The sequence below is a fragment of the Anomaloglossus baeobatrachus genome, chromosome 6, assembly GCF_048569485.1.
Source record: "Anomaloglossus baeobatrachus isolate aAnoBae1 chromosome 6, aAnoBae1.hap1, whole genome shotgun sequence".
Classification (NCBI taxonomy): domain Eukaryota; kingdom Metazoa; phylum Chordata; class Amphibia; order Anura; family Aromobatidae; genus Anomaloglossus; species Anomaloglossus baeobatrachus.
In genome coordinates this window covers 260,906,832-260,929,871 of record NC_134358.1, presented here as the reverse complement: position 1 = coordinate 260,929,871, position 23,040 = coordinate 260,906,832, and the positions used below count along the sequence as shown (strand labels likewise).

At 43.3% G+C, this 23,040-nt stretch overlaps 1 protein-coding gene across 1 annotated transcript in view; it reads left to right on the top strand.

The window, feature by feature from the left end:
* The window catches only part of TNFRSF11A (TNF receptor superfamily member 11a), a 125,779-nt gene that overhangs the window by 71,958 nt on the left and 30,781 nt on the right, over positions 1-23,040 (top strand). Inside the window, exons 2-3 of the mRNA XM_075316497.1 lie at positions 1,217-1,286; positions 5,909-6,034. Coding sequence (XP_075172612.1) covers positions 1,217-1,286; positions 5,909-6,034 — 196 coding nt within the window. The remainder of the gene's footprint in view (positions 1-1,216; positions 1,287-5,908; positions 6,035-23,040) is intronic.

Sequence of the window (23,040 nt, the reverse complement as noted above, 5' to 3'; positions counted from 1 at the left end):
GCGGGCCATTAATAGGAGCGGAGAGCAGCCGCATTAACATCACTCCCACCTTGTTGCCGGAGGATGCAGGAACGCTGTTGTTCGTCGTTCCCGGGGTGTCACACGTAGCGGTGTGTGCTGCCTGACAAACAACCTGCGTCCTGAACGAGCAACGATATTTTGAAAATTAACGACGTGTCAACAATCAACGATTTGGTGAGTTTTTCTGTTTGTTAGCGGTCGCTCGGAGGTGTCACACGCAACAACGTCGCTAACGACGCCGGATGTGTGTCACGAATTCCGTGACCCCGACGACATATTGTTAGCAATGTCGTTCCGTGTAACGGGGCTTTTGGAGACCTTGCTTCTCCACCTTCCATTTCAGGATGCTCCACAGATGTTCAATAAGGGTTAAGTTTTCAGACATCCTTGGCCAGTCCACCATTACACTCAGTTTCTTTAGCAAGGCAGTGGTGGTCTTGCAGGTGTGTTTAGGGTTATTTTCATGTTGGAATTCTGCCCCGCGGCCCAGTTTCCTAAGACAGGTAATCATACACTGCTTCAGTATGTCACCGTAGATGTTGGCATTCATGGTTCTTCAATGAACTGTAGCTCTTAACTGCCGGGAGCACTGGGGAGTTTGTTTAGTTGCTTGGACACTTCCTTATGGAATCGCAATTAGGGCTTATTTTTGGAGTAGGACTTATATTTATACTTAGAAAAAAAAAAACAGAAATCTTACTAGGGTTTATTTTTGGGATAGGTTTTATTTTAGGGGAAATAGGGGTAGCTATAATTATCACTGTTGGTTAAAATATTGTGAAACTAAAACTTAGAAAACCAAAACTTTATGGTAATAATGGCAATGCATATGCACCAGTGATGTTAGTTATTTCCATGGACAACACTTGGACTGAAAATAAGGTCTTGTGAACAGAACTTTACATTCTGGCCAATCAGGTTTCATCAGTCATGTACCGTACTACTACCATCATGGCTCCCATCGCTGAATGGTGAAGAGGACCTATCCCTGTGTGTGACTGATTACTGTTTTCCTAAATTAAAAAGGCAGCCATACATAGGTGCTCCTTAACTCTCACGTTTCCCCACATGTTATGTCCATAAGGGAGACATTTTCTAATCAGCTTATTGTCATATGACCCTATTAACAAATATGGATTTTACTAAAGCAGATAAACCCTTTAATATACTAACATGTTCTTTTGTGTTCTTTCAGAACTCTCTGAATTGTGATCCACAGAAGCAGTATGAATATCGTGGACAATGCTGCAATAAATGCTCACCCGGTATGTTTTAACAAGACTACTAGACCATTTCTTTATGGTATAGGACGTCATTTTTGGAGAACCTATTGACAGGCTAACAATGACATAGCAATGCAAAAACATTGTGTGTAAACACACCAAGCCCAGTTGGAATACAAACTCCTCTCAGTGCCAAAGTCATTTTGCTATTTACGGTATGGCATAGAATGTATTCTACTTGATTTCTTGGGCGTCAAAAGGGTTTGGTTTGGTAGGTTTAGTACGAAAGTCTGCTGCTAAATTTTTTGCTTAGGAGTATACATATTAAATATTTGCAGTCACATGACCACCTGGTGCTGGCACTGGAGAGTCCTGACAATGTGAGCTATGTACGGTGGTATAATTAAAAAGTCTTTTGTCACAATGTTACGCTGTCCACTCGCATGCCTTCTAAGTGCCGCCCTACTCACCGTGTGTTTCACTCTGCTCTATGCAATCAATACCTGACTAAAGGTACTGTCACACTAAGCAACATTGCTAGCAACATCGCTGCTGAGGCACAACTTGCTAGCGATGTTGCTGTGTGTGACATCCAGCAACAACCTGGCCCCTGCTGTGAGGTCGCTGGTTGTTGCTGAATGTCCTTGACCATTTTTTAGTTGTTGCTCTCCCGCTGTGAAGCACACATTGCTGTGTGTGACAGCGAGAGAGCAACAACTGAATGTGCAGTGAGCAGGTGGCTGGCTTCTGCGGACGCTGGTAACCAATGTAAATATCAGGTAACCAAGAAGCCCTTTCCTTTGTTACCCGATATTTACCTCCGTTACCAGCGTCCGCCGCTCTCAGGTGTCAGTGCCTGCTCCCTGCACACGTAGCTGGAGTACACATCGAGTAATTAAGCCGATGTGTACTGTGGCTAGGAGTGCAGGGAACAGGGAGCCGGCACTGGCAGTGTGAGAGCGGCGGACGCTGGTAACGAAGGAAAATATCAGGTAACCAAGGGAAGGGCTTCTTGGTTACCCGATGTTTACCAGCGTCCGCAGAAGCCGGCTCCCTGCTGCCTGCACACGTAGCAGAGTACACATCGGGTAATTAGGTGTACAGGGAGCCAGCGCTAAGCGGTGTGCGCTGGTAACCAAGGTAAATATCGGGTTGGTTACCCGATATTTACCTTAGTTACCAAGCGCAGCATATTTCCATGTGTAGCGACGCTGCAGCGATCCCTGCCAGGTCAGGTTGCTGGTGGGATCGCTGGAGCGTCGCTTAGTGGGACATCTCGCCAGCGACCTCCTAGCAACTTACCAGCGATCCCTATCAGGTTGTATCGTTGTTGGGATCGGTGGTAAGTTGTTTAGTGTGACTGGGCCTTAACATTCTTAGTTGCCTTGTGCTGGTTGGGAATCCTAGAGGGACACAGCCAAACTCTGCAGGAATTTGGATGCACCCTGTCCTGCAGAGATTGCTTCACCAGCTTATCACTTGTTAGCAGGTGATAAATCCAGCAACTCTACCCTCTGCCAACTAGAACCTTGTTTATGCTTTCATCTACACTGGAGATCAAAATAAGAGAACAATGTATGATCACTTTTGTTCAGAAATAATGTAATCTACATTGATCAGCATTTGAAGTTTTTTTTTTTGTAAAGGGTACACCTTTACACTAGAACAGTGTTTCACAAAATATCCAAAGTTTGTCAAGATAAAACATTTATTTTGCCCAAAATGGGATGATCATAATAAGAGAACAACAATGACTGTAGCATAGAGAAAGATTGTAAGTAATTTTTTTGAAGGTAACAACAGTCACCAATCGGTAGGAAGTGTACAGGCCTTTGATTTGAATGATTTCCGCACATCTGTGGCCACCGGACATCACTAGTCTCTCACACTGCTCTGATGGGATTTTGGTCCACTCTTCTTCCAGTCTCTTCCACAGTTCTTTGACTGTTGTGGGCTTCTTGGCTATAACTTTATCACCAAGGATTTTCCAGAGGTTTTCTATTGGGTTTAGATCAGGACTCTGGCTTGGCCATTTCATTGTTTCAAGTAACTGCTTTACCTGTTTTGCTGTGACAGGGGGCATTGATCTGTATAAAAATTGCTGGCTGATTGAGTGATGAATGCAAGTATTAACCATGTGATGTTGAAGAATGTTCTGATACACACTTGCATTCACTCTGCCATGTAGCTGTATGAGAGGTCCTACTCCTGCTGCAGAAAACATTCCCCAAACCATGACACTTCCTCCACCACTTTTCACTGACTTCTTAACCCACTTTGGGTTTAGTCTTTCCCCAATTTGTCGATGAACATAATGTTTCCCATCAGACCCAAATATATTAAACTTGCTTTCATCACAAAATGAACTGTGGACCACTTCTACTCTGTCCACACAATATGCTCCTTTTGATTCTTTCTATTAATGCTTTGGTCACTGCAGAGTGAGCTTTCATTCCAAATGCTCTTAAAAGTCATGGCACTGCATGATGAGATTGATCCTTACCCTGTTCAGTGCTGAACTAGCGAGCAATTCCAGCTGTAGTGTTAAAACGATTACCCATGGACATTCTGCACTTTATCCTGTCCTCTCTTGCATTTATCTTTCGAGGCAACCAACCTTCTTGGGGGACTTGAAGGAGTTTGTGATGTTGTAAAAATGCATTATTTTCGAAATCACAGACTTGGAACAACTAACTTCCCTTCTATGGCTAATAGGGTCAACCCTTTGGCCTTCATCTGGACAACTTGCTGCCGGAGGGTTTCAGTCATTTTAGAACGGCACATTTTGCAAACTGAAATGTTAGGCTGCCAGTTAAATAGGGTTTGTCAGATAATTAAGGAAATTGGCACCAGGTACCATATTAACACCAATAACTTGCAGGTATCTGAAAGTGTTCTCTAATTTTTGATCAGTGTTCTTTTACATTTATCTCATTTACTTTTTTGTTCTGTGATTTTGAAAAAATTCAATGTATGAAATATGCTTAAAATACAGCAAGTTTACTCATGTTAGGCTATAATCACATAGGACTACACAATGACTTTAACATTTAGGAAATTGTGTGTTGCTCTCTAATTTTGATCTCCAGTGTATTTTCTGTCTCCCGTTATCAACCCAGTTTGTTTACCTGTACTGTCTGACCTCTCTGATCCGGATCACGGCTACGTGTATCGTACCTATGCTGCCTGTCCTGCGCTTGGATTGTCTGACCATGTCTTTGTCCTCACCCTCCTTTACCTTGTACCCTCATCTCTGACCCTCCAGTCTGCTGCTGAAGTCCCAGTACACATGAAAATAAGAAACCTTTTACTATATCTGCTTGTTTCTCTACCAAAATTGATTATTCCGTCTGAAATATCTCAGTTCACTGGAAAATCTGTATTCAGTGAAGACAGATTGTTACATTACTGAGATTGGAGTGATTGCGCTGATAAGATTCAATGTAGATGAGATGGGGTGGGTGAAGGGAAGAGCACTGCATCCAACTCTTAAGGCCCAGTCACACACAATGACTTACCAGCGGTCCCGACAACGATACGACCTGATAAGGATCGCTGGTAAGTCGCTGGGAGGTGACTGGTGAGATGTCACACAGTTAGACCTTACCAATGACACAGTAACTATCAGCGACCTGTATAATGATCTTGGCGGGCGTTGGGACTGTGTTAGGAGGTCGTTGATAGGCGTCAAACACCGCAATGCGTCCTGCCCAGCAGGACATAGTCTTTGAAGAAAATGGTCCCAACCATGCAGCAACGACTAGCGATCTCACAGCAGGGGCCTGATCGCTGGTAGGTGTCACACATAACAAGATCGTTGGTGAGATCGTTGCTGTATCACAGAAACTATGACTCAGCAACGATCTCGTTAGCTATCTCGTTGTGTGTGACGGGGCCTTTACCTTCTCCCCCTCCACTCTACTATGAATCTTATCAGCAGAAACTACTTTATCCTATCTCAGTAATGCAATATGTCTTCACTGAATACAGATTTGCTCATGAACTGCGATTTTTGGAAAATTAATGATCAGTTCTGGTGTAGAAAGAAGCAGGTTCCTCTGATAAGATAAATGACAAAGTTTCTCACTTTCACTATTTTTCACATTTTTACTATTGATTTATGTACTGAAAATGACAATTAGTCTATTATGCCATTTTTTTCTGTGAAATGTTTAAAAATTATGGAAGCATATCTCTCTTGGCATGTGTAATTAACTTTCTTTTCAGGTTAATTTATAAAATAAATTTTTGGAAACAATGGCACTATTATATCGTTGTCTACAGCAACAAGTTAGAAGTTGCAGCAATTCTTTTATTGTTCTGTACTTGACAATGTTTGTTTCGTTAACCAATGTAACTTGGCAAGCAAAAAATATATTTAACTCTAAAAACGCTGCTGTCATTTATGTCCAGCTTAGAAAGATGCCAAAATTGTCTACTATTTTGGAGGAGCCACCATGTCTGTACATTTCAAACACGGCCCATTGATTTTAGAAGGTTTTGTTTGATGATTTTGTTTTTCCAGCTGGAAACTTTTGGTACCTGGTTTAGGTGGTTCTATTGCATGGTCAGTGTTTTGTCTGGCTTCTAACCAGACATAATTATTTATTTGATTTACATTATACAGTAGCTTATATATGCTCATATATATTTATTCAACCTAGGAACACACTTGACAGCCAGATGCTCTCCCAATGCGAATACTAAGTGCAGTCCATGTGGCCCTAATGAATATATGAGCATTTGGAATGAAGATGTGAAGTGCACACGTCACAGAGATTGTGATTCAGGTAAGTGACGGTTACTACTGCCTGGAGATGGTGAGGAGCTGAGAATTCCTGTCAATTACTGTGGAGGAGTGGGAAGGGGCTATGGGGCAGGGTGTTACAAGGACACATTATAAGGCAATGGGGGGGGGGGGAATTGTGAAAGGACTGGCAGTTTGTAGGGGGATATATTATACAGATGCGCAGTGTAGGGGAGGGTATATTATGCAGAGGGGCAGTGTGTGTGAGTATATTATAGAAAGAGGTAGTGTGGGGGATATTACGGAGAGGTGTAGTGTGGGTGGATTTTTTTCTGCAGGGAGCACGGTCAGAGGCAATTATTAATTCAGGGGCACAGCATGGGAGATATTTACCATATATTTCTGAGGCTGTATAATGATATTATTATTTTTAAGGGCACCATACACATGTAGCAAGCCATAACATGCTTTATGGCTATGGACCGCAACTCTTGGCCCACTGCTGTGTGCTTGCCCCCAAGCTATAATTTACTGGCCAGCCCCTCAGTGTAAGTTTATACAAATGCAGTACTGTTTACCGAAAACTGTGTTTGGATTTCCATCAGAATCCACAAAAAAAACCATGATCCTTTTAGAAAACCCAACAGAGCCCCATTGCAGCTATTCATTTTTATAAAAATTGAAAAACATCTTTGAACCGTGTTAGCCAGTAGATAGAAAAATTACAAATTTAAAGTAATCAGTGGATACTACCTTTTAATGGCTAACTGAAAAGATGTCCCATCTTTTCAGTTATCCATTAAAAGGTATCATCCACTGAGGACTCTCAATTTTTAATGTTCTTCTATAAGAATTGAGTCACTTTTGAATCCCAACCAGCCTTCATCCCAGCAGTGTAGGTTTTTTTTATGTCTCACTTACACAGAAGCATAGTCTACCACACTTTTTTACCTTGACATTAGAGATGAGCGGTATTCTAATCGAACTGTTCGCCAATCTCAAGTTCGACCTGTTTTTGGCGATATTCGAGTCGTTCGACGAACTCGAACGATTCGCTTGACGTTCGACAGTTCAAGTTACCGTTCGATAACGGTTCGATCACCAAACGCGTAGCTAGTTACTAGCTGGTGTGAGGTAGCAGCGTTGCTTGGGCAAAAACGTGAGGCAGTGAAGCAGCAGCGTGTTCACACCAACAGTCTATTTATTGTTGCAGCATAAATAGATCCAATTTCCCACTGTCAGTCTCTTCCGGATCACAGCCGGTGCATATAGACAAATTCTTTGCATCAAAAAGTCTTGTTACCTTAGGACCCCGTTAACCGCAGGGATCTGTGTAAGGTTCTCCTAGGCTCACACTCTTGGCCTGTGTTCACTCCACACAGAGCCAGCCCAGCTCACACAGCATGTGTTAGCTTCACCAAGCCTGGCTCTCAACTGAGACACACCCTGCTGTGCTCTGCATGATTTAAACGAAAATGCTGGACATGAGGATTGCTACAAAACCTGGACTGGGAGGAGGGATCTGTCTCCCTGTTACCCTTTGTGCTATACTCCCAGTAATAGCTATAGCAAACTCAGAGGGTTTCCAGACACATTCTGGGGGACACATAGCGGTCTTCAAATATTACCCCTGTCACTGCCTCACACTGGCTTTTCACAGTAATACTGTCATTCAATGTTAATGATAATATTATCCAAATTCAGCTTATAGTGTGCGGGGGGGACGGGATTTAGATCAGTGCTGCTGAGTGCTGAAAGAATGGCGATCAACATTTTTTTTTTCCTAACAGAGTGTCCAGTGGGGCGGGCCAGGCTGTCGGCCAAACAGAGACACACAAACAGGAAAGTGCGTTTTTGGCAGACAAGCAAGGGCATGTGTCATTGGCTGTGTATGTCACATGTCCTTGCCCTATAAGACCCAGCCATTTTCCCCATCGCCGACATTATTTCAGTGCTGCGGTTGTGTGTCAGTCAGGCGCTCCCGCTGCTGCTGCTGCTGCTGTGGGCGTCACAAAGTTCAATCGAGACATCGGTTTAGGGAGTAGGGACTAGTTGTAATTTCAGCCCTTTTCAGGGCTAGATTAGCGCAGTTCATAGAAATTTTTGCTAGGCAGGTCTGTGCCAGCGCTGTGCAAGTGTTTTTCACAGCATCTGTCCAAATCAGCTCAGGCAATTCCTTTGGGCATAGTATCAGTGTGTAATAGTGGCGTAGCACTGCTGTCAAGAAAGCTTCTCCACCTCTCCATCTGTAGTAGCCAATTTTTAACTGCAGCTAGTCCAGGCAATCCCTTGGGCATAGTATCAGTGTGTGATAGTCAGTGGCGTACCACTGCTGTCAAGAAAGCTACCCCACCTCTCCATCTGTAGTAGCCAATTTTTAACTGCAACAAACAGTTGCCAATTTGTTCACATACAAAATGAGTGGCAAAAGGCCAGATGCTGGCGGAAAGGGGAACAGGCGTGTTGGAAAGGGAAAAAAAAGTTAGTGTCCGTAGGGTAGGTGGTAAAGCAACAGTAATAGCTGCTGAAGAAAGACCATCTTCCAGCCAAAATAGGATGTCTACTTCCTTCCGTGGACAATCTGATATGATCCCTTTCTTACGAACACGGCCATCGCTACCTAATGTAGATGAGGCACAAAAAGAGCAGGTGCTGCTTGAATGGATCTCAAGTGGTCCATCAAGTGGCCTCTCCTCCACTTCAACTTGATCAACATCCCAAATACTATAGTCCTCTGAGGTGTCACCCCAATCGCACTTGCTTTCCTACCAGCTCTCAAGTCTCCACTCGCCCTGCTGAGTATGGGGTAACAGAGATGGTGGAGTCTGCAGAGCTGTTCAGTCAAACTATAGCCTAGGAATCAAAGGTCTGCTCCAAAGCTACAGTGAGTCCAGAAAAGAAAATGATCTGCACTGATGCCCAGAAGCTTTGTGAGTCGGATCCAGGTCCAGATGAAGAAGGTTCTGAGCATAATGTAGACCCTCATTCCCAAACTGTAACTCCTCTTGGTGGAGACAATGAGGAACAAGCTGATGAGACTCAGATACCTGATTGGAATGACAACTTAACTATTCGGTCAGGGCAGGAAGAGCTTTGCTCTGAGGACGAGGGGAGTAAGAACACACAGGGTGATGATGAGGTTGGAGATCTCACTTACTGTCGACCCACAGTCAGGCAGTCGATGAGGTCAGCAGAGGAGGTGGAGGAGGATGCTCGTGACCAGGTTAGGTTGCGCCTTCCTGGACAGAGACTGAGTACTGGAAGCACTCTTAGATCCCCGGTACAAGTCAAAATTTGGCAAAATAATTCCTGCCATAGAAAGGGACGCACGTATGCAGGAATATCAGCAGAAGCTGTTACACAATATGAGCTTGGCTTTTCCACTAAACACCAGTGGTGCACAGAGTGAATCTCACAGTTCTAACTTGCCAACCTCGGGACTGTCGAGTCTTCATCACTCAAACCGTACCAGCAACACCGTATCTGGTGGTAACAGCAATTTTATGGAATCGTTTCATGGATTTTTTTTTAGACCATCCTTTACAAGGCCACAAAACACAAGAAGTCTGACACATAGTCAATGCCTGGAGACGATGATACAGGAGTATATCCAAGTGAATATCTATGCCATGACTGTGCAACTGGAGTCTTGCTCATTTTGGGCTTCCAATCTGGAAAAATGGCCTGAGCTCGCCACTTACGCCTTGGAGATCTTGTCGTGTCCCGCAGCCAGCGTTCTCTCGGAACTTGTATTCAGTGCTGCTGGGTGTGTGCTGACAAATAAGCGTCTGTCCAGTGATAATGTAAACAGACTAACGTTCATCAAGATGACCAAATCATGGATCCGCAAGGCCTTTTCTACCCCTGTGTCATCCGGGGGGGAGTAAAGGCTTGTGTATTTTTGATTGTGCTTCATGCAAATCAACATTTTAAGTTTGCAACTGTGGGACAATTGATGCCACTTAAGTGGTGTCTGTGGCCAAATTTTTGGAAAAAATGGAGACTCTTGTTGGAGTCCCCTTGCAGTGTTTTACATGAGAAGGGCATGACATGCCTATATCTGTGTCTTCTTCTCCTTTTACTCGTCCAGCTCTTTTCTTTCAGCAGGAGTATATGTACTTGTCACTTTTCCAAGTGTTTGTGGTGTCTTCTGGGTTGTTTGTCACCTTTTGGACATCTTAGAAGGTGTTTTCTATGTGTTTATGTTTGCCTGCCATTGTTTTCAATGGGGTTCGACGGTGTAGTTTTATTTTTACATTTTAGTTGAGTGAACAGGCCACACACAGGGCATTTTATACTAGGCACTTAAATTGTAAAAAAAAAAATAGTATGGAGCAAGAGTTCACAATCATTGGCTGGTGTAAGTGTGCATCAATCAAACAATTGTCAAGAATTCACTAATTTTTACTTGATCGTTTTATGTTGGCCTAAAATTTCTCCTTTGTAAATGTTACATTTCCTAATTTGAAATTGTATCTCCTAGTCATCAGATAGCAGGAAAGACAGGTGATTTTACAATTGAAGTTACAAAGTAAAATACAAATAGAGCTAAAAATCTATTTTATAGTTATGAATGAATTGCTACCGTATATGTGCTGATCAGTCACATTTCATCAACACTTCTTCAACTGAAACTTCTCATTCTTCACTTTCATAGAATGTTAGAGTTAGAAATGACCTCCTGGCGCATTGTATCCAACCACGCTGTTCTGTGCAGGATTCACTAAACCATCCCAGACAGATGTCTGTCCAGCCTCTGTTTGAAGACTTCCATTGAAGGATAACTTACCACGTCTTGTGGCAGCTTGTTCCACTCATTGATCACCTTCACTATCAAAACATTTTTTTATAATACCTAATCTTCTCTCTTTCAGTTTCATTCGATTGCTTCTCGTGTTTCCATGTGCAAATGAGAGTAAGGATGATCCCTTTACACTGTGACATCCATTCAGATATTTGTAGACAGCTATTAAGTCTCCTCTAAGACTTATTTTTTGCAAACTAAACATTCCCATATCTTTTAAACTTTCCTTGTAGGACATAGTTTGCAGTCCACTCATCCTCTTGGAAGCGCTTCCCTGACTTTCTCCAGTTTTTTTATGTCTGTTTTAAAATGTGTTGCCCAGAATTGGACACAGTATTCCAGATGAGAAGTAGAGGGGGATAATTACTTCAATTTATCTAGACGCTAAGCTTCTCTTAATACATCCCAAAACTGTGTTTTCCTTTTTTGCTTTTACCTCACACTGTTGACTCATTTGCAGTCTGTGAACTATTAGTATGCCCAAGTCTTTTTCACATGCTGTTGCTTAGGTCTTTTCCTCCCATTATGTAGATGTCATTTTCATTTTTCTTGCCCAATGTAGAATTTTGCATTTCTCCTTGTTAAATACCACTCTATTAGTCGCTGCCCATTGTTCCAGCTTATCTAGATCTATCTGAATGTTTTCCCTCTCTTCTCTAGTGTTAAGGTACCGTCACACTTAGCGATGCTCCAGCAATCCCACCAGCGATCTGACCTGGCAGGGATCCCTGGAGCGTCTCTACATGGTCACTGGTGAGCTGTCAATCATGCAGATCTCCACAGAGATCAGCCACCAGCAACCCGTGTAACAATGCTGTGCTTGGTAACCATAGTACAGATCCGGTTACTAAGCAAAGCGCTTTGCTTATAGTTACCCGATGTGTACCTCGGCTACGTGAGCAGGGAGCCGGCTTCTAGCAGCTATGGACGCTGGTAACCAATGTAAATATGGGGTAACCAAGCAAAGCGCTTTACTTGGTTACCCGTTGTGTACCTTGGTTACCAGCGTCCGCAGAAACTGGCTCCCTGCACATTCAGATCGTTGCTCTCTCGCTGTCAAACACAGCGATGTGTGCTTCACAGCGGGAGAGCAACGACCAAAAAATGGTCCAGGACATTCAGCAACGACCGGCGACCTCACAGCAAGGGCCATGTCATTGCTGGATGTCACTCAGCGACATCGCTAGCAAGATCGCTGTTGCGTTACAAAAACCGTGACTCAGCAGCGATGTCGCTAGAGATGTCGCTTAGTGAGACGTTGCCTTTAGCTATCCCTCCTAGCTTTGCATCATCTGCAAATTTGTTTAGTTATCTACAGTTCTCTTATCTAGATCATTTTATAAAAATGTTTGAACAGCACTGGGGCCAAGACAGAACCTTCTGGTACCATACTTGAAACACTCTTCCAATTGGATGTGCAACCATTTATTTCCACTCTTTGATGAGTATAATCAATGAGCCAGTTATGAATCCCCCTAACTGTAGCCTTTTCAAGCACATACTTGGTTATTTTTTCAATAAGGATAGTATGATATAATTTATCAAGTGTTTTGCTGAAGTATAGATATACTATACCTACCGAATGTTCCCAAGTCCAAGTACCAAGTCGGTGATTACATCATAGATAGAAATTAGATTATTCTGGCATGACTTGTTTGCTACAAACCCATGCTAGCTCTGATTAATGTCTGTATTTTTATCCAAGTACTTACATACAGTTAGGTCCAGAAATATTTGGACAGTGACACAATTTTCGGCGAGTTGGGCTCTGCATGCCACCACATTGGATTTGAAATGAAACCTCTACAACAGAATTCAAGTGCAGATTGTAACGTTTAATTTGAAGGTTTGAACAAAAATATCTGATAGAAATTGTAGGAATTGTACACATTTCTTTACAAACACTCCACATTTTAGGAGGTCAAAAGTAATTGGACAAATAAACCAAACCCAAAAAAAAATATTTTATTTTCAATATTTTGTTGCGAATCCTTTGGAGGCAATCACTGCCTTAAGTCTGGAACCCATGGACATCACCAAACGCTGGGTTTCCTCCTTCTTAATGCTTTGCCAGGCCTTTACAGCCGCAGCCTTCAGGTCTTGCTTGTTTGTGGGTCTTTCCGTCTTAAGTCTGGATTTGAGCAAGTGAAATGCATGCTCAATTGGGTTAAGATCTGGTGATTGACTTGGCCATTGCAGAATGTTCCACTTTTTTGCACTCATGAACTCCTGGGTAGCTTTGGCTGTATGCTTGGGGTCATTGTGCATCTGTACTATGAAGCGCCGTCCGATCAACTTTGCGGCATTTGGCTGAATCTGGGCTGAAAGTATATCCCGGTACACTTCAGAATTCATCCGGCTACTCTTGTCTGCTGTTATGTCATCAATAAACACAAGTGACCCAGTGCCATTGAAAGCCATGCATGCCCATGCCATCACGTTGCCTCCACCATGTTTTACAGAGGATGTGGTGTGCCTTGGCTCATGTGCCGTTCCCTTTCTTCTCCAAACTTTTTTCTTCCCATCATTCTGGTACAGGTTGATCTTTGTCTCATCTGTCCATAGAATACTTTTCCAGAACTGAGCTGGCTTGAAGAGGTGTTTTTCAGCAAATTTAACTCTGGCCTGTCTATTTTTGCAATTGATGAATGGTTTGCATCTAGATGTGAACCCTTTGTATTTACTTTCATGGAGTCTTCTCTTTACTGTTGACTTAGAGACAGATACACCTACTTCACTGAGAGTGTTCTGGACTTCAGTTGATGTTGTGAATGGGTTCTTCTTCACCAAAGAAAGTATGCGGCGATCATCCACCACTGTTGTCATCCGTGGACGCCCAGGACTTTTTGAGTTCCCAAGCTCACCAGTCAATTCCTTTTTTCTCAGAATGTACCCGACTGTTGATTTTGCTACTCCAAGCATGTCTGCTATCTCTCTGATGGATTTTTTCTTTTTTTTCAGCCTCAGGATGTTCTGCTTCACCTCAATTGAGAGTTCCTTAGACCGCATGTTGTCTGGTCACAGCAACAGCTTCCAAATGCAAAACCACACACCTGTAATCAACCCCAGACCTTTTAACTACTTCATTGATTACAGGTTAACGAGGGAGACGCCTTCAGAGTTAATTGCAGCCCTTAGAGTCCCTTGTCCAATTACTTTTAGTCCCTTGAAAAAGAGGAGGCTATGCATTACAGAGCTATGATTCCTAAACCCTTTCTCCGATTTGGATGTGAAAACTCTCATATTGCAGCTGGGAGTGTGCACTTTCAGCCCATATTATATATATAATTGTATTTCTGAATATGTTTTTGTAACAGCTAAAATAACAAAACTTGTGTCACTGTCCAAATATTTCTGGACCTAACTGTACATGCCGTTTTTAATAATTTGTTCAATGATCTTTCCTGGTGTAGATATAAGGCTCGCTGTCCTGTAATTTCCTCGCTCCATCTTCTTTCCTTTTGAGAAGATAGGGACATTTGCCCTTCTCCAATCTTTTGAGATTTAAACACTAGGGGGAGCAGCTACTGAAATTGGGTATACAAACCTAGTGTAGTGCTAACCTGCATTACAAGTGCAGAAAAAGTGAGCTGGATCTGCTCACATGGATCTGATATTACCTCTCCCCTCCTCTTCTGGGAATTTGCAATAGGATAAGGGAGGAAAAAGTTTAGGATCACAGGACAGAACCATTTTTTTGGTGATAGTATAATGTACACCATAGTGCTCCATACAGTAGACTTCTCTGGTATAGCAGAGCTGTGTCAGTGTGTTCAGAGCATGGCAGCGTGATTCTTAATTAAAAGAGTATTACACAAAAGACTTCACCTATTTACAGGACAGGTGATTAAATGTCTGATCGTTGAGTCCCCCAGTCATCGAAGGAGTAGAAGAGGGATTTGTGCTAGAATGACTTTCCTTGAAAGAACTGCCATCAAGTAGCAAGGGACCAGGACCAACTGACACATGGTGCAAAGTCACAGATCCCATTATACAGCCCAGTAGGATCTATTAATAAATAATACAGATCTGGCACGGATCCTGTAGCAACAGGACCACGTAATACATTTGTGAAGAGTTTTCAGGGATTTTGGCAGGTGCTTCCTGGCCTTCTGTACTCACACCTGCTCCAAATGTAGAAATTCCCATAGAAAACCTATGTGATTATAACAATAACCAGTATGACAAACCATTCACATGACTATCCTGGGAATAGTGGAAAACATCAGCTGCAGTGGATGCCCCCAATGGTGACTATGGTCGGTGAGGATCAACAACATCATACATGCTTATAACATGGAGAGAAAATGTGTCTGCCAGCAGGGAAGCACTTCCTCCACCAGCCCCCCCCACGTCAGGCCACAGAGAACACACACACACACACACACACACACACACACACACACACAATCAGTGTTCAGAGCACAGCAGTGTGATGATTACACTGCTGTGCTCTGAACTGCAAGCTGACAGCGGCGATGAACGGTAATCAGCAGCACTGCAGATCCCAGGCTGCGATCACCTCTCACCTTATCCCGAACCTCTGCCTGCATCTCCTCCTGTCAAAGCAACTCCTTCTGTCACCGCAGGCACTGAACACTGTGTTTAGTGACTGGGAAAGTGAAACTGCAGAGTAGCTACGGGCTTCACAAAGATGGCGCTGATCAAACTAAACATTCCTAGTTCTAGTTCTTTTGGCCATTCTTCATATGGCATGGTTTGCAGACCTTCTACCATCTTGGTTGCTCTTGTCTGGACTTGCTCCAATATATCAATATCTTTCTTGAACTGGGGTGCCCAGAACTGTACACAGTATTACAGGTGGGGTCTGACCAGGGCAGAGTATAGGGGACCAACCCTTTAACACTAGGTTTCTTAATTTTCTTTATCTTTTATCTGTATTATATTTACGCCAGCCCTTTTTCTCGTTCTTACCTAATTTGTATGAATGATTTTCAAATAATATGGTTTATATTCCAATTATTTACTCAGTGGATTTTGTATCCCACCTTTTATAATTATTTGATTGTGTGTATACATTCAGTTTTGTCCATTTTTGATGAAAAATCAATAAAACCACTGGCGGGTGTCTTTAAAGAGAAGCTGTCAGCAGGTTTTGCTATGTAAGCTCTAGGACAGCACGCTGTAAAGCTGGGTTTACACACTGCAACATCGCAAAGGACATCGCTGTAACGTCACCGGTTTTGTGACGTAACAGCGACCTCCCTAAGTCTCTGGTGAGTCGCTGGTGAGCTGTCAAACAGGCAAACCTGGCCAACAACGCAACAGCGATCCGGACCTGCAGAGCGACCTAGCTGGTTGTTGGGGATGTTGATAAGCAGCTTTTTCAAAGGGAAGTTGCTAACAAAGTCGCTGCAAAGTCTTTCACACACTGAAACTTTGTAGCGATGCATGCTGCACAGCGGGAAACAAAGGACCTAGGAATGGTCCTGAACGATTTGTAGCGATCAGCAACTTCACAGCAGGGGCCAGGTCGCTGATGTGTTTCACACACTGCAACATCGCAAACGACATCGCTATTGCGTCACAAAACTGGTGACGTTACAGCGATGTCGTTTGAGATGTTGCAGTGTGTAAACCCAGCTTTAGTGTTAAAAAACAAAAAGCAACTGTGCTTCTCTGATCTGTGGGTACAATTGTTTACATAATCTACACTGTGTTCCAAATTATTATGCAAAAAGAGTTTTGGAGTGATAAGGTGAGACATTTTTTGTTTGTCATTTAAACTCATTGATGGTGATGTGTGTCAGTGCTCTTTATATCACTGAAAGCAATTGCAGATACCTGTGCAAATTAGTTTGGCAGGTGTGTCCAAATAAAGGCAAGACTACTTAAGAAGGCTGTTCCACATTATTAAGCAGCCTACATTTTTTGCCAAAATGGGAAAGAAAAAGGATGTGTCGGCTGCTGAGAAGCATCAAATTGTGGCGTATGTAGGTCAAGGCATGACTACAATCAACATTGTGCGATGATCACGATGAAGTGTCTTGGCAATCAAGAAGTATGTAGCTGATTCACAGCACACACGTGTGCGTGCTGATAAGAAAAAATTGAGGACTCTTTGCAACAGGCAATTGCCTCAGGTTAAAAGAGCAGCTGCTAAAATGCCTTGTCAAAGCAGCAGACAAGTTTTTGAAGCTGCTGGTGCCTCCAACGTCCCCCGAACAACAAGATTCAGGGTCGTTCAGAGGTTTGCAGCTGTGCGTAACCGATCCTGTCGACCACCTCTATCCACTGCACACAAGCAGAAATGGCTCCAGTGGGCCAAACGATACATGAAGACTGACTTCCAAACTGCTTTGTTCACCGATGAGTGCCGTGCAACGCTCGATGGTCTAGATGGATGGAGTGGAGGATGACTGGTTGATGGACACCCCATGAAAACACAGCTAAAGCGCCAACAAGGAGGAGGTGGAGTAATGTATTGGGCTGGAATCATGGAGAGAGAGATTGTCGGCCCATTTAGAATCCCTGAAGGGGTAAAGATGAACTCCATAATCTATGTGGAGTTTCTAAAACAGCCCTTCCTGCCATGGTCAGGAGGAAGAACCGTGTATTCCGCAGCAAGATCATTTTCATGCATGATAATGCACCGTCTCATGCTGCAAATAACACATCTGCATCTCTGGCTGCTATGGGCATTAAAAAAAGACAAACTTATGGTGTGGCCACCATCTTCCCTTGACCTCAACCCCATTGTGAACCTCTGGAGCATCATCAAAAGGAGTGTCTATGATGGCGGGAGGCAGTTCACATTTAAGCAACAGCTCTGGGAGGGTATTCTGTCCACATGCAAAACAATTGAAGCACAAACCATTCAAAAACTGACAAATTCAATGGACGAGAGAGTTCAGAAGCTTCTTTCGAACAAGGGATCCTATGTGCAAATGAAACATCACCTAGAATTAAGTTTTGACTTGAAAACTGTTTGATTTCATTTTGTAATAAGCTGATAATGCTTATAACTTCACAATAGACCATTTTGTTTTTCAAAATAAAAATAAAAAGGTTGAAAACTCTGCTGTGCATAATAATTTGGAACATGCATTTTGAGTGCATTTTGAGTGTTCATTACTTTTAAAAATATACTGTTTTCATAGACAGTTTGATCAAAAACACTTCAATTATACCCGAATAGTAGATGACTGGAAAATAACAACAATGACTGCAATTCATAAAGTTAATTTAGGAAAATATGAAAAAATCTTTTTTGCATAATAATTTGGAACACAGTGTAAAGGGTTTATTACCCTGTGATTACCATTACAGGGCTACAAACGCACAGACACTCTGACATGCCCTCTGTTATTGACCCCTCACAGTCAATTAACAATCTCCATTCAGAGCCCGGTTTGGGCAATGGCAGCTCTGCCCTGTTCCTGAATCTAAGGGGCCCTTTGCACACTACGACATCGCAAGCCGATGCTGCGATGCCGAGCGCGATAGTCCCCGTTGCAGTTGCGATATCATGGTGATAGCTGCCATAGCGAACATTATCGCTACAGCAGCTTCACATGCACTCACCTGCCCTCACACGGCAGGCGGCCAATAGAAGCAGAGGGGCGGAGATGAGCGGGACGTAAACATACCGCCCACCTCCTTCCTTCCGCATAGCAGGCCGGGATGCAGGTTGGAGATGTTCCTCGCTTCTGCGGCTTCACACACAGCGATGTGTGCTGCCGCAGGAACGAGGAACAACATCGTAACATCTGTCTTTCCCAATTCATTGAAATGATCGATGCTACGATTACAACGCTTTTGGGCTCGTTAATCGTATCAAAAATGCTTTACACACTACGATGTCGAAAACGACGATGGAAGTGCGTCACTTTCGATTCGATCCCACAGACATCGCACCTGCGATGTCGTAGTGTGCAAAGGGCCCCTAAGTTCTTTGTTTCAGAACTGCTTCAGCCAGTAATCTATGTGATACACCATTGGATTCAGAATCTCTTTGCCTACATTATGTTCTTGTCAGATGAGGTAGCAAAAACCTGCTGACAGATTCCTTTTTAAGACTTTGCCAAAAGAAAAATATTTACATTCCTGATTATCGTTTTCTTCTATAAGTTATGTTAGTAATACCGGTTTTGTACTAGTCGCATACAGGGTTGTTGTCACAAGAAGATTTTTGCAAGCATCGCCAACTGTCATGGCGGCATTAGGATCTGTGGAAACTACAGATCCTGGCACTCTGCCTGCTGACTTATCTGAAGTCTGTGGCCCACACCCTTAGGCAGGCTATCAAGAGTTAATCTGTGTTAGTCTCTTTGATCACATGCTGTGTGGGAGCTAATTACCTTCACTCCCCTCCTATATATGCTGGCTGGACTATTTCATTAATGCAAGCTATAGTTTACCTATACTGGTTTGGTGAGGTGTTGTGATCCAGACTTACTGGTGGTTGTTGTGCATTATTGTTGTGAGCGGTTATGGTATTAACCCTTGTTGTCTTTTTGTTGCTACCTTCCTGCTCTTGCTTTTCTTCTTGGTCTCTTACTGTTTGTTCATGTGAGTTTGCAGTGTGTCTGAGTTCTGGTTTTACCCTGTCTGTCTTAATCTGTATTACCACCACATTCCTTCCCCTTCCTTCCTTGGAAGGGGGTAACAGGTTAGATCTGGTCAGGAGCATAGCCAGGCATGGGACTCCGGCATCTTCATCATTAGCGGTAACCCTGAGATTATGGATAACCTAGGGTTCCCTAGTGCGAGAGACAGCAGAGGAGCCCCCTGTCCCTCGCTATCCTGCAGTCACATCTTGACAGTTGTCTTATTCAGTCACAGAAATAAAATACCTTTGCCATAATTTACCAGAAACTTGATTCACACCATCAATTAAAGTTGAAAAAAACCTTTGTAAAAAGATTCTGCATTCTTTTGGTGGGAGCAAATCCTTTTCTCGCCTTCTTCAACACATAATGCAAGTATGAAGCAAATATTAGTATTTTTTTTTCCATGTTTTTATATATTCGTTGTTTAAAATAAAAAATGTTTTTTTATTGAAAGAATTGATCAGTAAGTAAAGGCAGAAAAAGCCTTTACTTACTGATCAATTCTTTCAATAAAAAAACATACTTTAACAGCTGGCTGGACCAAGTGGTTGAATAGGTGGGTCCCCAGTGGTCTCTCCCCACCAGCTGCCCTGGATTTACAGGTCTCTCCCTGCGTATGTGCATCAGGAGAGACCTGTCACTTTGGGAGAGTAGGTGAGAACAAGAACAGAGGGATTTTTAATTCATTAGTTTACAGCTTGTTGGAACACTACATACCTTTAGTCCCCCCCACACACACCCAATGCAGCATAGGAAAAGCTGTCTCTGCAACCAACGTTGGCGAACACACAGTTCAGTAAAGTAATAGGGTTTTTGCAGCATCGAAGGAGCAGAGGGTCACTAACGGTTGCTACCATGTTTCCCCGAAAAGAAGACCTCCCCCGAAAATAAGACCTAGCAGGAGTTTTCAGGGAGGCTTAAATATAAGACATCTGCCGAAAATAAGACCTAGCCGCTGTCAATAATGAAGTGCCGTGCAGCGGTAAAAAAGTTAGACATTGCAGGACATTTATTATAGACAGCGGACACCCCCTAAAGAAAGAAGACAGAAAACCCCGCAATCATTCTCACCAGACACCGACCGGGAGCAGGGGAGCACATCAACGACCTGCGGCAGAACACACACATCAGGTCACATATACATACACACACACACACACATAATTACACTACAGATCGCATACACACACTCACCACATCCAGCGATATTGATTGCTTCCCGGCAGCGTCCACCTGCAATGCTGTGCACTGAGCAGTGGAGCTTACAGGACATTGCATCATGTGACGCTGAGCTCTGAGCAGTGAAGCTTCCAGGACCTGCAGGAGCAATGCATCACATGGCCAGAAGCAAGTGGTATCACTGGATGTGGTGTGTGCGTGCGATTGTATGTACGATTTTGTGAGTGTATGTTATCTGATGTGTGAGTGTATGCAGTCTGATGTGTGAGTGTATGCAGTCTGATGTGTGAGTGTATGCAGTCTGATGTGTGAGTGTATGCAGTCTGATGTGCGTGTATGCTATCTGATGTGTGAGTGTGTGTTCTGATGTATGTGAGTGTCGGCCAGACGCAGGCGAGGACAGCGTGCAGCAAAGCTGCTGGGAGCGCCCGCTGTATAGCACAGGGAGATCTGGCGGCCACGCAGACGCCTGGGGCTGGTAAGTATGACGATCCTGGGAAGGGGGGGGGGGGTTCTGCTTTTTGTGGGTGGTACACTTACCCCCAACCATGTCTCCCCGAGAATAAGACATCCCCTGAAAATAAGACCTTGTGTTTTTTCGGGGCAAAAAAAAAAATAAGACCGTGTGTCTTATTTCGGGGAAACAGGGTAGATCCAGATATCCAGCTTGAGAGCAGGGCTAGGAGATTGGTCACATCTGAAGTGGCTGGTAACCAAGAAAACCAGCTGTAAACGAGAAGGTTAAAAACCTCTTCGTTCTTGAAAACAGATTATTTTGAGTAAGAGGTAAATTGCAAAGTTGCTTTTTCTATCGTCAGGAGTACCCTCGCCCCCTAGAAGCAGGAACCTGGGAGGCAGAGAAGCTCCTGTAGATAAGATCTTAGGATAACCCCTTTCGTTGTGCTATAACTAAGGAAACTGTAGATATTTCATAATGAGGTGAGATTGAACTATTTCTTTATAGTTTGGCTTCGATGCTCATGTTCCTTTTTATCTATGCCTGCAGTGTTGATTTCCTTGTGTGGTCACCATATGCTTACATATGTTATGCATGATTACCATATTTTTTATTTTTTATTTTTTTTAAGCGTCTGATCTCAAAGATAAGTGGGGTTTTAAGATTGGTAGGTTTTGGGGTTGAACTTGATGTGTCCCACCTATGTTTGGAATGTTACAGAATAATTTTTGTGTTTTTTTTTTTCTTTTCTCAAAATAATTTGTTATAGAAAGTTATCAGAACCAAGTTTTGAATCTGGGCGTCTACTTTCGGAATAGCAATACGTTTGGAGGTGTGTGTGGGGGGATGGATCATCATATTATTTAGATGCATTTTTTTTTTTTTTTATAAAAATATTTGTTTGTTTCTAGCCTGTTATGGAGACAACATGTGGTTTTGAGTTGCGGTTGTGCTGTGGTTTTATCTATACTTAGAGCCCGCCAACTGAGAGACAACAGAGGAGAACCATATGTACACATGTGAGATATAATTGTAAAAGCAAACTGAGAAGTTTGTTCTTTTACTGACCTTTACATTCTGCACAGAAATCATATCTATCTAATTGTTGATCACAAGTCAATACAGTAGGCAACCATTCAATAAATATCTTTCTCACCAGATAACTTTTCAATCTAAAGCATTGTTCACATCGTGTTTTACCCTCACGTCTGTGGCTCTTTCGAAGCTTATGTCTGAAGCCGTGGAAAATGTAATTCCTGTGTATGTGCTGACCATGCTATTGACTGTAATTATGCAGACTGAGTCACGGTGTGCCCTGTCGGACATCATTTCCAGCTATGTAAGGCTGCTTTCACACATTCTGTTTTCCTGTGCGGCACAATCCGGCGCTTTGCAGAAAAAACGCAACCTTTTTTTTTGCCGCCGATTGTGGTTTTTTTTGCATAGACTTACATTAGTGCCGTATTATGCCGCATGGGCTTGCGTTCCGTCCGGTTTTTGCCACATGCGGCAGATTTAGCCGATGCGACGGCTGGATGTAACGTTGCCTGGCACGTTTTTTTGTCCGGCAATGCATGCCTATGGACAACGCATGCTGCATCCTGCGGCAAAAACCGCATCCGGCCGCCGCATGCGTTTTTTCCACTGCGCATGCTCAGTAGCCTGCCGCAAGCGGCAAAAACCGGACGGGACGCATGTAAAGAACTTATGCAAAGCATGCGGTTTTGTCGCCGCATCCGTTGCATAGGTTTTAGAGCCGGATTGGCCGACTGCTAAAACCGGAGGTGTGAAAGCAGCCTAAGCCTATATTTAGCTTTAGTTTGAGTCAAACTCTAAGGGCGGCTTTGCACGTTGCGACATTGCACGTGCGATGTCGATGGGGTCAAATCGAAAGTGACGCACATCCGGCGTCGCAGTCGATATCGCAACGTGTAAAACCTTTTTGATACGATAGACGAGCGCAAAAGCGTCGTTATCGTATCATCGCTGCAGCCTCCGACATTTCCATAATGCCGGTGCAGCGACAGGTGCGATGT